We start from the raw sequence: 20,121 nt of genomic DNA, 5'->3' as shown, positions 1-20,121 counted from the left end.
AACTCAGAACTTTGTGTTAAACAGCAATCAATAATTTTCTTTTCCTTTTAATACGCCCACACATATCAAGCAAATACATTTTGCGGTCACATTTAATGAGATCCCAGTGGAGATGCTCACAGATATTTCCTTCGTTATTTATTGGAGTTATGCAAGGGAGTCAGTATGACTTCAACAAAAATCCTGTCTGCATATAATTCTTAAACAGCATAGAGGACGGGTCATAACAACAGACTGAGAATGTTACTCCTATCCATTCATTGAGTATGGAAAAATGTGAAAACATGAGTCATTCATTTCCTTCAAATCTAATTTCAATCCTGAAGCATACCAATTCTTTCCATATTAAGAGGGAAGCGATTGCTAGCAGTAACTTTATTTTGGGGATTATGTCATTTTTTTTCCAGACGGGGACAGCTGAGGATGAGAAGGAAAGATGAATATGCAAATTTGTAAACGCTAATTATTTCAGATCCTTTTTGGTAACAAGACAGACAAACAAAACATTTACTTTTCAAATTTTGTTGATATTTGCGAATGTAGATGCTTTAGTAGAAAATGGCATTATTTAAACTGTCTTGACTGGGTGCTTTTTTTGCCATTAAAGCAATGAAATCTATACTTTGTTATTTTGATTGCAGGAGAACATGGATTAGATATAAAAATGCTACAAAGAATAATGTGGTGAAAACTATAAAAAGGAAATAACTAGCAATGATATGAGAGCTAACCTTGTCAGTGAGATGGGTATAAGCAAAAGTAAATTGAATAATATTACCAGAGTGTGGCATGAAAATACCATATCATAGATATAGGCATAATGTATATTCCTACATCATTTGCTCATCTGGTTACTGAGCTGTTTTAAAGATTTTGTCTTGTAATGTTAAATGCAATGATGTAAATGGTTCACATTTAGTTTTACGCTGCACACTTAGAGATACTGAAATTAAAAATGTTTTCCCTAGAGCTTTCACAAATAGAAACTGGTGTGTGTTGCACTCATTTTACAGGCACTAAACAGATGCAAAGCATCATCAATTTAGCAATGAGTCTCTACAAAGAGAGTAAATTATGAGGACAGGTTGCAGAGACTAGATTTGTTCTCCCTTGAGTATAGAAGATTAAGTGGATGAGCTAATTGTGGTGTTTCAGAATGATTAAAGGACGTGACAGACATTATTTCCTCTGATGCAGAATCCAGAACAAGAGAGCTTAAAATTACAGCTAGGTTATCAGAAAGCACTACATTAAACCAAGCTGATGGAAATCTGAGTGTGCATTCCCTAAAAGCTGTCGAAACAAAACTAATTTAAACATTTTCAGTTTGTGTTTTTGTGCAAGAATATGTTGGACCCGGAGCAAAGGAATGTAGATAGCAATTAAAGAAATCATGGTTGATCTAATTAGATCGCACCATAGCCTATTGGGGGTTAAATGGCCCACTCCACTTCTTATCTCCTGGGTGGCTGCCTAAAATAGGTACTTTACCTTGTATATATTAATTAAGGGCGTAACAGTTATTTAAGTGCCTCCTGTGTAAAATTTGCAACTGTTGAGAATGGTGGGTGTCAGGCCCGCTCTGCTCAATATTCCTAATGATCCCAGTGCTGTTTGCTCCCTATTGCTAAGATGTTTAATTATTTTATGCAAAACCACTAGAGTGTCTTACTTTCAGTCCTTGCAACTTCCAACACATCTGACCTGCATCGCATGACTCAATGACCCAAATCATTCCTAAAATCTGGGAGGCCTGGCAAACATTTTCTTTCCCCAGAAGGTGAGAAATCGCTGGGCGCATTCAAATAAGGAACAATTTATGCTGTTCTTCAAGTTTCTTATTGCAGGGATGTGCTACCTCCACAGCTTTGGGCCCAGTTGTAAATCTACCCATATGCTTTTTTAAGATTTCACTATTAATATTGGTTGACAAAACCATTATGAATCTACTTTGAGATTGCAATCCAAAACAATTCCTTCCTCCTTGCATGATGCCACAGAAAAAAAATCTCTGGTATATGCATCAAATAATTTTAATCTTATAATTGAATGAAATTCCTATTATTGATATAATGATGAAATACAAAAGTTATGATCACTACTTCTGGCAGATGGTGGTGAATCTATGTACTTGCCCACCCAGGAGGTTTGTGGATCATGGGGGTATCTAAAGATGACACACTTAACATTTTGAAAGATAAGACAATGGGGCACTGGCCCAGAAGGCCTGGGCAGGTCATCATGGACATACTGAATGGCAGGAAAGACCCGAGTGGCTGAAGAGTCAAATATTCTATTATGTCATCTTCGCGTCATATTCCATTTCAACAATGCCAAACCGTTTACCTGTAATAATATTTTAAAAGATCCTTGGTGATTTACCTGATTTTGTGCTCCCGTGGGCAGAGACTGAAGTGGAAGGTTGTGGTGCTGTGGGTTGTGTGCGTGTAGGCTTGGATGGGGATGGGAATGGGAATGGCTTTGCTGGTGGTGGTGGTGAGGATGGTGCTGATGTGGATGTGGTTGATGCTGATGTGTGAAGGGGTGTTGTGGTGCAGGCTGGTGTGCGTGCGAGTGCATGGGATGATGTGGCTGTGGTGCCTGGTCCTGTCTAGATGTCATCATCTCCATTACTTGACCCATCATATTCATGTTTCCGTTCGACAAAGCGGTCGGGTGATGATTCAGTGCTGCTTTAAGTCTCTGCAAAGAAAACAAAGAACTGCTGATTAAAATCTCATTGCTTTTCATATTTAGAATATTAATGATGTTATACACATTCTCTACCCAGTATCCCAAATTTCCAATTGATTTAGTAAACAGTAGAAGTCATACTGGTATTAAAAATATATTATATATCTTTACAAGATTAATGGTTTGCATTTCATTGCCATTTGGACTTCTTTCATTTTTAAACAGGCCCTTTTGTTGTAAAGTTTTTCTTCATTGTAAAATATTCTGAGCCCAATAATTTTTTGTTTATGTGAATACAGCAATGATCATTACATTCTTTGAATAAAACAGATCCACAAATATATATATGTATTCTGGAGACTCAAGAGACTGCAGATTGTATAACATGGAGCAAAAAAACCCCAACCTACTGGGGGATCTCAGCGGGTTGGAGCAGCATCTGTGGAAGAAGAGGGTTTCTGGTCAAGACCCTACATCAGGACTGATGGAGGTTGTCAACATGAAATGTCAACTATCCCTCAGCCTCCACAGATGTTGCCTGACCCACTGACCTCCTCCAACAGGTTGTTTTTTGATTTACATGTTTTCATTGTATCGTGTTTAAGATTTAAAAATTGAACCCTTGAAATGCGTTCAAAACTGTTCTAGGGTTTTGCAATTAATTTATTTAAATTACACTGTAAAACAATCTTAGCATTGTGAATATTTTTAAATCATTTTGCTTTCATAACCTCTGTGCTTACAACTCTCCTGCACAACTGTTTCTCTCAGTTTCTTACTCTGTTCCTCCATTTGTTCAATGCAAATTCTATAATCCTAAAGTGTCAGCAATTCTGACCTCCCCAATTTTCTTCATCAGACATAATCAAAATGTTTGGTTAATGGGTCGTACCTTTAATTCATTGTCCAATTTACCACCAATTTTAGTGTAATCCGCAAATCTACATCATGCCACCTATATCCACTTCCAAATCATTAATAGAAACAATAAATAACAGTGTTATTCATGTCCCTGTACCAGGCCTCCAGTTTGAAAAACAATCCTCTACCTCCACCCTGTTTCCTACCTTCGTCAACTGTATCCAATTGGCTAGCTCACCCTAGATTCCATGTGATCTAACGTTCCACACCAGGTAACCATGTGATACCTTGTCAAAAGTCCATGTCAAAAGTTGCTGAAGTCCACTTGAACAATGTCTACTACTCTTCCCTCGTCTACCTTCTTAGTCATCTCTTCAAAAAAAACTCAAATTCATGAGACACAATTATAAACACACAAATCCTTGTTAAATTTCCCAAATTGTTCATTGATTGTCCAAAGAGCTTGTACCTACTGTCTCATAGAAACATAGAAAATAGGTGCAGGAGGAGGCCATTTGGCCCTTCAAGCCTGCACCGCCATTCATTGTGACCATGGCTGATCATCTACAATCAATAACCCGTGCCTGCCTTCTCCCCAAATCCCTTGATACGGCTAGCCCCTACAGCTCTATCTAACTCTCTTTTAAATTCATCCAGTGAATTGCCAGCTCTCTGGGTGAAAACGTTTTTTCTCATCTCAGTTTTAAATAGCTTCCCCTTTATTCTTAGACTGTGGCCCCTGGTTCTGGACTCCCCCAACATTGGGGACATTTTTCCTGCATCTAGCTTGTCCAGCCCTTTTATAATTTTATACATTTCTATAAGATATCCTCTCATCCTTCTAAATTCCAGTGAATACAAGCCCAGTCTTTCCAATCTTTCCTCATATGACAGTCCCGGCCATCCCGGGGATTAACCTCGTGAATGCCCTCAGTGAACGTCTCTTAGAATGCCCTGCAATAACTTGCCCACCAGTGAAGACTCACCAATCTGTAGTTCCTAGACTATCCCTTTCAGCCTTTTGTAAATAAAAACACAACAGTAGCCATCCTCCAATCTTCCAGCACCAAATTGATGGTTAGTGATGTTACAGATATCTCTGCCAGTGACCCTGCATTTTTTCCCTGGCTCCCTACAATGTCCAAGGATGCTCTTAAATAGCCCCATGAGATTTATCCACCTGTGTGCATTTTATGACCACCAGCACCTCTTCTTTGGCAATGTGGACTTTTCTCAAGCCATCACTTGTCTGACACCGAGCATCCCTGTCATATCCTGTGCATCCACACATAAAACACTTTGCTTGCCCTTTTTCAGAGATCCTATTCTCTCCCTAGTTAATCTTTTGCCCTCAATATACATGTAGAATCACTATAACGATGCTCATCACCAACTTCTCAAAGGGAATTAAAAATGAGCAATAAATGCCTTGATAGTGATGCGTACATTATGACGAAAGACTAAATAAATATCTTGTATAAAATATAATGGAAATGGAATAGTGAATAGTGAATAAACTCAAAATTGTCAATGACAATAGTATGCACAACTCACAAAGCAAAAGGCAGAAACACAAATAACAAAAGTGGCCGAACACAATTCCAATAAAATTTAAGTTTCCAAAGAAAGAAATGCTAGAATCATGAATATGTCATCGGGATTCATTGGGATGGTTTCATTGATATTTATGTTGAAATGAGAACTGTATTGGTCTGAAGAGGTTCCCAAGACAGATTTAAAATATTTCTGTATAAATTAATATTAAAAAAAAAACAGTTACTGCTCCAGGAATAACTATGAAAACTGGGCAGTTGTCACCCTTAGTTACAACATGGAGTCCAGAGGGAGACCTACACCTTGCCCACCACTGAAATCACTCACACAATGCATTTCCCAGTGGGGCAACACTGTCCTAAAGAAACGCAAAACTGTATGTCAGTACGTAAATATTGCACAAAATTACTTTAGTAAGATATGATAAATATTCACATTCCTCTGAGCAAGAATTTGCAAGCAACATTGATTGCTGTCAGGAAAATGGCAAAATCGTTCAACAGTGACTCTACATTTACGCACAGTGGTTTGTTTTATCTGCTAGGTGTAAAATATATTCTAATTCTAGAAGCAAATAAATGTGCAGCACCGTCAATGGTGTTAAATGCACAAGCGAAGATTATGCATTTAAAATTCTTACTGGCTGGCCATTCACCCAGGTCTCCACATGGTATGAAAGGGCAGATACTAGCATGGATAGCAGGTTGGCTGGATGGCAGAAGATAAAGAGTGGTATAAAGGGGGCTTTTTCTGGTTTTCTGCCAGTGACTAGAGGGGTTCCGCAGGGGCTGGTGCTGGGGCCGTTGTATATTAATGATTTGGACAAGGGGATTAAAGGCTTTGTGGCCAAGTTTGGGATGATACGAAAATATGTGGGTAGGTACAGTAAGAAAAGCAGGGATTCTGCAGAAGGACATGGGAGAGTGAGCAGAGAAGTGGCAGATAGAATATAGTGTCGCAAAGTGTGGAGTCACGCAGTTTGGTGGTAGGAATAAAGGTGCAATTTTCTTAATGGGGAGAGAATTGAGAAATCGGAGGTGCAAAGGCACTTGGGAGTGCTGGTGCAGGATTCCCAAAAAGTAAATTTGCAAGTCGAATTGGTAGTAAGGAAGGCAAGCACAATGCTAGCATTTATTTTAAGAGGGCTGGAATACAAAAACAGGGATGTAATGCTGAGGCTCTATAGGGCCCTGTTCAGGCTGCATTTGGAGTATTGTGAGCGATTTTGGGCACCAGAGGGAGAGGGTCCAGAGGAGGTTTACAAGAATGATCCCAGGAATGATTGGGTTAACATATGATGAGCATATGACAGCACTGGGCCTGTACTCGCTGGAGTTTAGAAGGAATAAGGGGGAACCTAATTGAAACTTACTGAATGGTGAAAGGCTTGGATAGAGTGTATGTGGAAAGGATGTTTCTATTAGTGGGAGAGTCTAGGACCAGAGGTCATAGCTTCAGAATTAAAGGACGTTCCTTTAGGAAGGAGATGTATAGAAATGTATTTAGTCAGGGGGTGGTGCATCTGTGGAATTATTTGCCACAGAAGGCTGTGGAGGCCTTTGATAGATATTTTTAAGGCAAAGATGGATGGATTCTTGATTAGTATGGGTGTCAAGTGTTATGGGAAGAAGGCAGAAGAATGGGGTTAGGAGGGAGAGATAGGTCAGCCATGATTGAATGGTGGAGTAGACTTGATCGGCCGAATGGCCTAATTCTGCTCCTATCACTTAAGAACCTATGACCTTATGACATGCAAGTGAGGTCTGTGTCTGCAAATTAAAGTAGCACTGACCTACTTTGTCAATTGCTGTGAAATTTGTTATTTGGGTCCACTAGTTGATTGGTCAAATTTAGGCCTTAACTTGCCAATCCACCCAACAACTGCCCCAGCTGCCCCAGCCTTGAGGTTCTGTTGTGGGTCTCCTTCAGACCTACCTTTGGTAGAAATGTGTAGGAAGGAATTGCAGATACTGGTTTAAACCGAAGATAGTAACAAAATGCTGGAGTAATTCAGCGGGACAGGCAGCATCTCAGGAGAGAAGGAATGGGTGACGTTTCGGGCCGTCTTCATCTGAAGAAGGGTCTCAACCCAAAACATTACCCATTCCTTCTCTCCAGAGATGCTGTCTGTCCCGCTGAGTTACTCCAGGATTTTGTGTCTATCTTCTATCTATGGTAGACATTGGCCTGAATGCATGACCAAAGCTGAAAGTGACCCTAACCCTCCTCACCAACCCAGTATTCCAATTCAAATCTTGTGAACTTAACTCTTCCCAAAAGGGAAGATGTGTTTGCCCCACCCTACCTTCCTCCGCTAGCTACACATTTACATTACACTCAAGGCCTAGAGATTTAAGTGCAATGGACTATCATAGTGGGCATGTCATGCAAAAAACGCCATATTGGGGTAATTATGCTTAAGGTTCAAAATAATTCCTAGGTAATTCCTACTAAAATTTGTACTTTTGACGAGTAAAATTAAAAATGAAGCTGTGGATAAATATTGGAAAATGCTACAGGATAAAAACGAATAGCAGAACAGCAAACTGGAAGTGAGTTTTACCACAGACACTGCACAGAACAACTAATGATAAAATCCAAGCTATAAAAAAGTGAAATTAACAGGCTAGTTTAAGATAAAATATCAGAAATATTTTTAGATGCACTGCTATTTGTGGTGCACGTCCTGGAGCAGAGTCACATTCGGGAGGATTTTGAAGTCAGTTTGGCAGAGGTTCTGAATAAAACTGGTTTTGGCCTATTGCCTGGATTTACCTTCACCATGTGAATGTTAAATCAGCCAAACCTCCCAAGAGGTGCAACAGGCTCTAACTGGTGAGTAGGCAGTTGCAACATCCCATTAAAGCCCCACTCCAGAACACCTTGACACTGACTGACAGTTTTTCACAGACAAAGACTGAATTGGTTTAAATGTCTGATCTTCTGAGACTTTTGAGTGTCCAAGCAGATTTAAATAGACAAAAAAAAAGTTTAAAATTAAAATAATTAAAACATCTTAAACTATAACAAGTAACTAAAAACATCAACAGAGTTTAAAATAATACAAGCGTCCACTTTTTCCCCAATAGCCCCATCCAAATGAATGGTGCCTCTCTATCTGTCTGAGAGCCAGCCCTGAGTTAAACTGAGGGCACAGACAAAAAACAATGGTGCTCTGTTGCTAGGCTCAATGATGAGTCCAGCAACAGATCTCTAGCATTTGCACTCAACATTCCCTTATTTTTGAGGGGCATCTCCACCACACCCTGCCCCCCATGTTCCACGCCAGTGGGCCATGAATGGCAAGGGTGGGGGATAAATTTGTGTAATTTGTGCAAATAGTATTGAATGTTTGCATAGCCTCCGAAAATGTTGGATGCATTTTTTTGCACGGTTCCTGTATTGTATGTATTTATTACTTGAATAAAGTCTTTTGAAATTTAAAAACAAAACAAATTGTGCTCAACATTTAGCCGAGCAAACATCAGGGAGGGCTGAGCCACAAGTACCTGAAAGATTGCTGTCAATCAGCTTGTTTTAGTCCATTAAGCATCAATGCTTAGGACTGGAATACTGAAAATATGTTATTCACATTGCACAAGAATAAGAAAGGTGATCGAGAAAAATACAATGTAAATTGTGCTGAGAAGTCAATTGACCTGCAATGTCAGTTCTCTTTCTCTGTCTGCAGAAGCTGGCTGGCCTGCTATGTATTTCAAGCATTTTTCCAATTCCAGTGTCTGTGGTACTTTACTCCAGGAAACCCCTTGCAAGTTGTCCTCACTAACATCAGTAGAAAATTTAAAAAAAAAATAGAATGTGCTGAATCCAGCATGGCACTTGCAGATTAGAATGTAAATCCAACGTCCATTTCCAAACAGCTAAATATACAAACATATGGAAGGCCACGACAATATGTTAGTAACCTGGCACACCAGTACCAACAGCTGGTAAATTATTTTGCTTTGCTCTCAACACACTATTCCTATCAGGAGGAAAACCTGCAAATTCAGCCACGCATTTTCTTTTTATTCTGTGCTATGAATATGGTATATCCTGCTGCCATTCCCAGCACTGAACATTACATAACTTTTTACAATTGAAAAAACGACCACAGTCACCTGCAGAAGCTACAACTAAAGCAGCTAAAGGCTGACACTCATTCCTTGCAATGAAACACAGCCTTGAACTTCTGAAATGTGACATTGCAACCAGTCAGAGATTTTAATAAACAATGAATATGTAGAATCTAATAGCCCTGCATGCAGCTGGTCCTCAGTCAAGAAAAGTAATTTCAAACGATTAACCGAATTTTGCAAGCTTTTCATTCAACAGACCCCAGTGTAAAAGGCAACCAGATGGGCTGGATCATAGAAACAGCATGAAGCTCAGTGACCTGCAGCAGGATCTTCCAAGGCACCACTGATCAGACCCTGGTGCCTCATTAATTTTTGCAGAAATTCTTGATCCTCCATGCTAAGACTGATCAATGTGTTCTTAGCCAGCGATATTGCTCACAACAGCTGCAGCCCAGTTTGGTCTGCTCAGTCAACTTTGTAAACAGAAGGGTAACAGTCATGATGGTGATCTACAAACAATTCACACAGTCGGGCCCAGATGAACAGATATCTGAATAAGCAGAATTCTATCCATTATTTAGGAATACCGAAAAAAAGCGATCAATCACTTTCCACATGCTCCCGATCAGAACGATGGAAGCCAAATACTGCAAACATTTTTAACTTTCTCATTTGGTTAAGAATGTATTCCCAGGATTCAACCATAATCCCAGTTGAAAGCACCTCTTGGCTGTATGTGCTTTAGGAAGAATAACTGCATCAGCTGTAAAACAACTGAATATAGAGGCACAAGTTTTATATCAGGATTGCAAAGCGACAATTGGAATAATATTTCAAAAGAAGTATTGTCACAAGAGGAGTTTATCATAAGCATTGTGCAAAGTTGGTGGAAGTTAATGTTAACAGTGTACTATCTCACTAGATGAGCAACTTAACGTTAGAAATGTATTGTCATCAGAAGATGCTAACATAAGCACCGTATTGTCATGAGAGGAATTTAACATCTGGACCATACTAGCACTGGAATGCGTTTAATATTAAGGCCTTAGAAACAGTACTATTTAAAAACAGGAACAACATGCATAATTTAATATCAGGCCAGTATAGGCATTGTAATAAATTTATAAATTATTCTTCCAATACAGTAACCCTTGTTATAACAGACCATAGAGGAGGGGATTGGTGTCCGTTATTGCCGATTGTCCAGTGTCCAGCTATAATCCAGTGAGGGTTCCCTGCCCAGGTGCTGGGTCACAATCCTGGAACCCCTCCCTGAGAACTCACTGGGCCCTCCCTCATCACACAGAGCGCATTAAGGCCACCTGGCACCACCTTGTCCACTGCAGCTGGGGAACAGCAATAGCCCTTGCCCTGGCTGGTGATTCCCACATTCAGAGACTAAGAGCAAAATGGGAGGTCTGGGACACTGGGATGGTGGGGTGAGGAAACACTGTCCCGCTCTCCCAATGTGAGATTCCCACGATCAGCTGCCTGCCCTGAGTTCAGGGTGAAAGGACATCGACCTCTAAGCCATGGCTCGTTAATCACTATGGTTTGTCAGTTTTGCTATAGTCCGCTATAACCAAAATCTGTCATAAACGAGGGTTTACTGTATATAGCTATAGAAATGCCTTTGAAGTTTTTATAGTGGCATGGTGGTGCAGCAGTAGAGTTGCTGCCTTACAGCGCTAGCAGCGGCGGAGACCCGGGTTCGATCCAGACTACAGGTGCTGTCTGTACGGAGTTTGTATGTTCTCCCCATGACCGTGTGATGGTTTTCTCCGAGATCTTCGGTTTCCTCCCACACTCCAAAGATTTACAGGTATGTAGGTTAATCGGCTTGGTGTATAAATTGTCTCTGGTGTGTGCTGGATAGTGTTAATGTGCAGGGATAGTTGGTCGGTGGGCCGAAGGGCCTGTTTCTGCACTGTATCTCTAAAACTAAACTAAATGGGAGCTGCACATATGGGCTTAATTTGGTGGGAGATCATGCTGGCACAGGGCTTATTATCCAATGAAGTTCATGGATGGAAAATCCTGCAGGGCCCAATAATCTCTGACATTCTGAGGGAGGTAACAAAACTTGTATATTTATCCTCATTGGAGGGTTAACACTGTGGTTATACAATGTATGACATAGTCCTGGGTATCTTTAACCTTTTGTTAAAGTCTTATTCTGTTCCACAATCAAGCAAAATTATTTTGATTTTATCACTACATATTATTCATGCTGAAAAGCACATGGAGCAACAATTTTGTAAACTCTTTTTTCATTTATATTTTTATCATAGGCATTTGTAATTTGAACAAAATTTTCCTCTGCGCATGGTGAAAAGATGAAAGGCAAAATTCTTTACACCAGATTAAACAATCAACGTTTCTAAAATGGCCATTCACTTTATTAATATTATTATTTCCAAGTCATTACCTCAGAAGCAATTACCAGTGCGACCAGTATCATCATAAGAATTTTTTTTAAAGGCACTGCTGAAGATAAAAATATTTAGACGCAAGTAGGAGTTAGAAAATATTGCAACTATTGTAAAACTAATAATCTGCTATCTGACTATTCAAAATCACAAAAGTTCAGCATGTGGCTGATGGGATGATGTTTGTCATGCACCCTTCCCATTCACAGGACCCTGGTTTCCATGCATCCTTTAAACTTACCTGGTTCACTGGAAAAGGTTTTTTTTCATGTGGGCCAACCTGTGCAAATATTGACACAGTCTAGTCTAAACATTTAATAAATAGGCTTAATTATGTGAAAGAAGAGTGCTATGATGACAGAAACTAATTTTATAGATTATTCGTTAAAAAAAAATATGCCAATGAACAAAAGTTGACAAATGGGCAGAGTACTGCTGAAAACCATTGGAAAAATCTAGAATAAAAGCTAAAGTATGACTATTAAAAAATATAGAAACAATGAATGAAACAACGGCTTTGGAAAAAAAGAGTTTTTCTAGATCTTCCAACTGGACAATGACATAGTCAAAGCGTGACAGTGCATGATTGTGTTCCATGATGTGGAAACACGGCATTTAATCAGAGCAAGACCTTTCAGAGGTTTCATATTAATATTGATTACATTTCATTTCAATATATTTTAAATCTAAAGTCACCTAATCATTTGTGCCTTCCTACTGCAGTGCTTCAATGCTCTATGGTATAAAGACTGAAGTTTAAGAATATTAATATAACCATATGGTTAAGATAAACATTTGATTCATTTTACATGTAAACAGTTTATAGATTACAATTAATGTTATTGAGTCTGAAAAAAGGTTATTTGATTAATATTGATTGGACATATTGGACATCGGACAATCATAGATATCGCTACATGTGGCCAGCATGTGTTAGTTTAGTAACGGGGAGGTCTCAATTTAGTTGAGTTCCTTTGGAACATTGAATCAATTTAGCTGTGGTGAGAAACAAAACCATTACATGTGTTCAGCGCCTTACACTGCTAAAATGATTGTGGATCTGTCGCACAACAGAATTCCTTCACCTCTCTAATAGTGGTATGAATTCTTGAGTCACAGCTTTAAGGTTCATCTCTGGAATGTATTTCCAAACATGGAAAAACCTTAAATACATTAACCGTATAAAATTTCACATATCGACTTCCAGTTGCATTAGTTACACTATTTGGAGCAGCACAGAAATGTAGGAAAATCCAGAAACAGATTAAAACACTGGAACTGAACGTGCAAGATCAGAATGGGAAAGAGACTTTATGTGAATATCCAGATAACTATTTTCAATAAATATGTAACTTACTTTTGGAGCTAGTTTGAATATAAAGTAGACTACTGGCAAATAACAACTCCTGGCATTGGTAGGCTATCATGCCCTCACCCCAAATTCTGTAGCAAACTTAATAGAATACGAGTCCCTTTTTTTTTGCTATAACTTGATGGCCATGAACCTGCCATCCATCGTCACTGCAAACATTCACCTCTCACTGGGATTTACTGTAGCTGTAAGGATGATGTTGCTTGATCATATGGTCCTGGAGCTGAGGGATGAGGTGCTGAGTGGAGACAAAACTTCAGACAATGGAAAGGAGTGAAAGCGATTGGTCGTTACTATATCTGTTCACAAAACCCACCTGGATACTTTTGACAATTGCCAAAGCCCGGCTTCTAGCTTTTCAGGCTGTCAATCCAATTAGGTTCTTTCAAATATGTCTGAATCTCATAAATGTAACTAGTTACAATGAAATAAAGCATTTTCAAAATTACTTGTTTCCCACATCAAACTTGATTCATTGTCCCCGCTTCAGTCACACATACGCTCCAGTGTTTCATAACTAAGACATGGCGGGGATAGATTACACTGGCATTATGATTGGCACACATTTTAAAACCTTTTGATTTTCATTTCCATTAGCCTCACGAGTCTGGAACTTTCTACTGTATGCATTTTGAGTCACATTACCCATCTGGCACTTGGGTGGTAATTAAAAATCTTCCCATTCTACTGAAAACATTTGCGTCCGGTTAAAAAAATGTCAGGGTAGCGATTCATGTATTGACCCGTGCACTAACTACAAGACGCACTAAATACACAGGGTCTCTGTAGACCATTGCAATCTGAACCATTACCCAGATACTTCAGCAACCCTGCAAGTTGAATTCACCCAACATAAGGTGACCATCCAGCCCATTTAGCTTCCCAATATCAAGCCTGTTCTGCCTTTTAACAAGATAATGTCAAATCGTCTACCTTACAATCATTCTCCTGCACTAATCTCCACAGCCCTTAATTCCTCCAACACCCAGAAATGATCAATCCAGTTTTTAATATAATTAATAACGGGATCTCCACAATCCTTCCAGGTGGAGAATTCACCACTGTCTGAATGAAGTAATTTTTCCCATTTCAGTCCTATTTGGTGTACCCATCTTTGCAATTGTAATGCTTGGTTCTGGAATCATTTGGCCAGGGAACATTATCCCTGCAACTAACCTGGCAACTTCTCTTAAAGAAAAAATCAATGAGTTTGCATTTCATTTTTCTAAACTCTACAGAATAGTAGCTGAAGAATTATCTTATTGAAATATGAATCCTGGCTGAGCAAGATGGTGTAGTGTCAAATGAAAAGATATAGCTACAAGAAAGGGTGGCAGTCATTGACCTACCCAATTGTATTATTGTTTTCTAAGTGCTATTATTATAGATTCCAACATTTTCCCAGTTACTGATATCAGGCTGAGAGGTCAGTCATTCTCCGTTTTCTTTCCCCTTTCTTTGTATAATGGTGTGCTGATATTTGCTTCAATTCACAAGCATCATTCCAGAATCTATAGAATTTGCAAGATGATAACCAGAGCATCCATTATCTCGCCGCCTGCATTGAAACTCTAGGATGTAAATCATCAGACCCTAGTGATTTATCACTTTTCAGGCGCATTTACTTCTCTGGTGGTATTTTGTTACGGATTCTAATGCCTTTACTTTGTTTGGACTGGACCCCAGGTTCTCCGGTATTTTTGTAAATAATTTTGTGCAGCCTAGAAATCAGAGTCACACAGCAGGGAAACAGGCCCAGCCCTGTACCACCCATCAAACAACTATTTACACAAATGATTCACATTAGTTTATTGTCACGTGTACCGAGGTACAGTGGACAGCTTTTGTTGCATGCTATCCAGTCAGTGGACAGACAATACATGATTACAAATGAGCCATTTGCAGTGTACAGATAAGATAAGGGAATAATGTTTAGTGCAAGATAAAGCCAGCAAAGTCCGATTAAGGATAGTCTGAGGGTCACCAATGAGCTAGATAGAAGTTCAGGACTGCTCTCTGGTTGTGGTAGGATGATTCAGTTGCTTGATGGCAGCTGGGAAGAAACTGTCCCTGAATCTGGAGGTGTGCATTTTCACACTTCAATACGTTTTGCCTGATGGGAGAGGGGAGAAGAGGGAGTGGCCAGGGTGCGACTCAGCCTTGTTGCCACCCATATGTTTTTCAGCTCCTTCCAGATTCTACCAGTCATATGGATGCTAATAGGTGATTTATCTACCGCCCACATAACTTTGGAGTGCGAGAGGAAATCCCAAAGTCACAAGGTGAAACATGTAAACCCCATGCGGATAGTACCAGATGTTTGGTTTGACCCAGGGTTGCTGGAAGCTTGATGAAGCAACTGTACCGGGTGTGCAAGTGTGCCTATTGATTATGCCATTTTGTAATTCCCCATTATAATGTGTTCCTTCACTGCCTGGAAGGGACTCACATCTGCCCTTGCTTGTCTTTTTATCACATTCTTATGGAAAGTCTTAAAGTATTTATTTTTGATTTTCTAATTGACATAAGTGTAACCGAGTGCCTATTTAGCTTCCACTGTCCTCATCAATGAGTTCCCGGTCATTATCACTCACTGCAAACATAAGTTCTTCCTCAGATCCCATTTGTCTACTTACGCTCAATCTTAAACTTGCGTTCTCAAGCCCTGTTAATGTCAGCTAACAGCAGTATTTCCTTGTCTTTATAAACCTGTCACAATCTTCTCCCAACCTCCCAGCAATGTATATTAGCTTAAAACCCTCATCCCTGGAATTATTCTGGTAAATCTTCTTGGTATCCTTCCAAGAATCTTCATATCCATCTTAAAGTGTAAAGCCCAGAACTGGGTGCAACACTCAAGTTGTTGCCAAACCAAAGCTTTGTAAACATTCACCACAACTTATATACCTTTGGACTCAAAACCTCAATGTAATAATATCTCATATTATGAAAGGAATGCATGCTTGAATACATAACATTTTAGAACATAAGACCATGTAAAGACATAAAAAAAATTATTATTCACGAGACTAGGCTAAATGATTTGAATCAAATAAAATAGGAAAAGGCATCTCCAGGACAACCTTTGTTATGATGATTTTGTACTTATAAGTAATATGAGATATTATTCAATCTTAATACCAAGAGCCACATGCTTTGCTAACTGCTCTCTCCACATATATATGTTGAACTATTCATCTGAAATTTGGTTCCACTTAACAGCAGAATTGAATTTTAGAACCAAAGTTCAATCTGCATTTATTTTCAGTTGGATTTAGTGAAAATGGGAAAAAAAATTCTAGAGCAAAAATGAACAACAGATGACTTCTGTTACACTCTCAATAAACCAGAAACGAAAATAATTTTAAAAAATCCATTGTTCCTGAAAATGGTGAGGAAATCATGCTGTTTAATTACCTGTTGGCTGTTAATTGCTCACTTTGTGCTGCCTGCTCGTTTAAGTGATGTGAGCATTCAGGAAGCTATTACTGTCCTTCACAGAAGCAACCGCAGGGGGATAGAATGGTGAAAGGCTTGCACTGTTTAAAGGCAGCTTGTACCTCTTAAAGGGAATGTTTGTGTGACTTGCACAGGTCTTGAAGTTACAAAAGAAGTGTGATGGGTTTATGGACACTCCACTGAGATCTTTACTGGAGTGAAATACAAAGTTGGAGGAGTGTATCATATGTATAGGCATTTAGAAGGACAAACCAGGAGGTAACGTGAACAGATTCGGGTCAATAAGCTCCAAGGACGTTTTGATGATTTTGAAAGAAGTCCAATTACCTCAAATCAACGGTCAAAATCAGTCAGAGCATCTCTAAGTTGCACATCTCACCAACTGTACCACCAGCCATAAACACTACTGTGACATTACATTCCATCAATGTGATTGCAAATGTTTTGATGATTCCAGAAGAATATCTCTTATTCAGATGCTTCATCAAATCCCTTCTTATATCAGCTCCAGGTAATCAAAGATGGTGTGAAGCAAAAGCAAAGTGCGATTTGGAAAGGGTGTTGCATGAAAGTTCGGTCAGTTTCAATTAGTTTAGTTGAGAGATACAGTGCGAAAACAGGCCGTTTGGCCCACCGAATCCGCGCCGATCCCCGCACACTAACACACACTTGGGACAATTTACACATATACCCAGGCCAATTAATCTACATACCTGTACGTCTTTGGAGTGTGGGAGAAAACGGAAGATCTCGGAGAAACCCCACGCAGATCACGGGGAGAACGTACAAACTCTGTACAGGATCAAACCAGGGTCTCCGGCGCTACAAACGCTGTAAGGCAGCAACTCAACCGCTGCTTCACCGTGCCGCCCATTGTTTGTATGCATTTGAACCTATTGCTCAATAATGCCATCTGTCTGATGACCAAACATCCCTTCCATAGAGTTTGGGATTTGCAGGTTTACCTGTCCCTTCCTGTTAACCACCATTCTCAAGGCTCGTGCATGGCTGCAATTCTGACATGACATAATAATAAATAATAATAATTTTATTTATAGAGCACTTTAAAAACAAACATAGCTGCAACAAAGTGCTGTACATCACTAATCATTGACAAAAAAACTTAATACACACCAAAAATAACAATCAAAAGAAATAGTAGGAAAAGACATGTAAAATAAAGAAACATCAAAAACACCACAAACAGAAGCAAAGCCTCAGGCATGGTCAAAAGCCAGGGAGTACAAATGCGTTTTAACACTGGATTTGAAGATGGACAGTGAGGGGGCCTGTCTGATGTGCAACGGCAGGGTGTTCCAGAGTGCCGGAGCAGCAACAGAGAAGGCTCTATCCCCTCTGAGCCTCCGACTAGACCTCGGTACCTCCAGGAGCAGCTGACCAGCTGACCTGAGGGACCGGGCAGGAGCGTATGGGTGGAGCAGCTCAGAGAGGTAAGGCGGGGCGAGCCCATTCAGAGATTTAAAAACAAATAACAGTATCTTAAAATGAACCCGAAAGTGCACCGGGAGCCAGTGTAGGGAGGCCAGAATTGGCGATATGTGCTCCCTCTTTCGAGTCCCTGTTAAAAGGCGAGCAGCAGCATTCTGAACCAACTGGAGACGAGCCAGTGAAGAACGAGCAACACCAAAATAGAGCGCGTTACAGTAATCCAGCCTAGATGTAATAAAGGCATGGATTACTGTCTCAAAATGCTGCCGCTCGAGAATGGGCTTCACCTTCGCCAGCTTCCTTAGGTGAAAGAAGCTGGACTTAACCACCGCGCATATTTGGACATCCATATGAGCCAAAAAGATATCATAATACTTGATGACATTAATTGCCTCCTGCTTACAGTACAAGATGTTGTACGTTCAGAGTAAGGCAACACGTTAACAAGAATGGTGCGACTTATCCCCAAATAATAAGCTCAAATACTGACACAGTGCTTAATTGGAACAATCTTAAAACCAGATTTTGCAAACAATTATGATTTGCACACTCAGAATCACACACCAAATATAGCACAGGTGCCAGCTCACAAGAGGATAAGGTTGCAAAAGATTTGAATGGGGCTTTAAATAAGACAAGATGCAGAACAATGTGATGCCCAATGGTATAGGCTAGACGGTGTAAAGGGAAGACTACTTTCATTGTGAAGCCACATGGAATGATCTGGCAGTTGCCTGGCACAAGGCTTCACAAAAGGTTATAACCCATTTGTTGCATGATTGAAATGGTTGTCAAACTCTGCCCACACGTCCAATCATGGCGTGGTTTCTGATAGCTACTGAGACAGCTTCTATTGCAGCACACAATGCAAATGTCCACCTCTGACAGCTGGAACAGCAGTGTAATGACAAGAGATGAAAATGTTGAGAGACTGAAACTGATGAGAGACTCTCACCATTTCCACTGTTCCAGCAAAATATCTTGGCAATCGAAACCAAAAACCAGAAAACGCTGGAAGTACTCGGCAGGTCAGGCCGATAGGTGGGCAGAGAAATAAAAGGATTTCTGACCTGAATGATTAACTCAAGCCTGTTGGACGCAAACCTGATTAGTTGATTTTTAATACGTAATTTGGCAAAGCCTTTTCCATACACTTTGGTTTGAATGTTTATTTTGTGCATTCTGTGGTTGCTGCAGTAGATAGAGGCATATGGTGACACCCACTCTGTGCTGCAGGTTCCTCAACAGCAGCAGAAATCACTGCTACAGTACTCCTGCAGTACAAGATTCTGCAAGGCAGCTTGGAATTCATTGTATACAGGCTGCAAGTGTGCATTATAAACTGAATGCTTTGTACAAGTGGACAGTCTCTTTCACCCATTACCCGCCTTTTAGTTTGGCCAAGCAGATTGCCTCGGATTGTAGCACTAATAGCTTCTGTCAGTATGTGTTGCTATCTATACTCAAATGCAAGCTGGGACCTCTGAGGACATTGAATCTATTTTGATTCCATTAGACTGGAACTGATCACATATCAATCCCATTATCACTGACCTACATCAAACCCTTGTCTTCAAATGTTCAGATCCCTACATTCCTAACTATCCTTTTCCATCCCCACAATCTCCTGGTATCCCAACTGCACACTTAAACATCCATTCTAACATTGGCTCAAAGCCTTTTTCCATTTTGTTCTCTTGAGACTTGTTTTATGTCAATAACAGTTTAAATGTTTTTTTTTTGTTAGCTAAGCACACAACTAGTTACTTTCATTCGCGATATCTGAACATAGATGTTTAGCATCCATAATAATGTCAGGAAAAATGATAACCAACCATTCAGGGAATACACATTCATTCCAACAACAGTCCCCACGACACAAGCCAGCATGAGCATATAAATTCATGATAATACTAAGCAATAACTACAGCCCTCATGTTATCAGGTCAGGCTATAATAAATTCCTCAACAGGCAATTTACTGACACACTCAGGATACTGCATGCTTCAGCAGTCAAGCAGATTTTCCCCTTCAGTGTCAGGCAACTGCATGATCACTGCAGTCTGAAAATGTAATAATATATTATCGAAATGGCAAATAAGACTGTCTCATGGCTGGTTGGTTGGAACCTCTCCAAATAACAGAGTAGACACTGAATTTTTCCAGTAACAAGGTTGCAGCAGTGGGTGATAATTTATTGCACAATCTGGTAGTGTGCCAGCTG

General features: G+C 39.8%; 1 protein-coding gene across 4 annotated transcripts in view; it reads right to left on the bottom strand.

The window, feature by feature from the left end:
* The window catches only part of creb5b (cAMP responsive element binding protein 5b), a 299,242-nt gene that overhangs the window by 17,851 nt on the left and 261,270 nt on the right, over nt 1-20,121 (bottom strand). For all 4 annotated transcript variants that reach the window (XM_055659976.1, XM_055659968.1, XM_055659958.1 and 1 more), the window contains one exon: nt 2,383-2,703. In XM_055659976.1, the coding sequence (XP_055515951.1) occupies nt 2,383-2,703 (321 nt within the window). The remainder of the gene's footprint in view (nt 1-2,382; nt 2,704-20,121) is intronic.

This window comes from Leucoraja erinacea, chromosome 2 (genome assembly GCF_028641065.1).
Source record: "Leucoraja erinacea ecotype New England chromosome 2, Leri_hhj_1, whole genome shotgun sequence".
In the NCBI taxonomy this organism is placed as follows: domain Eukaryota; kingdom Metazoa; phylum Chordata; class Chondrichthyes; order Rajiformes; family Rajidae; genus Leucoraja; species Leucoraja erinaceus.
Note: the sequence above shows the minus strand (reverse complement) of the source record. Positions and strands in the feature narration are given on the sequence as shown.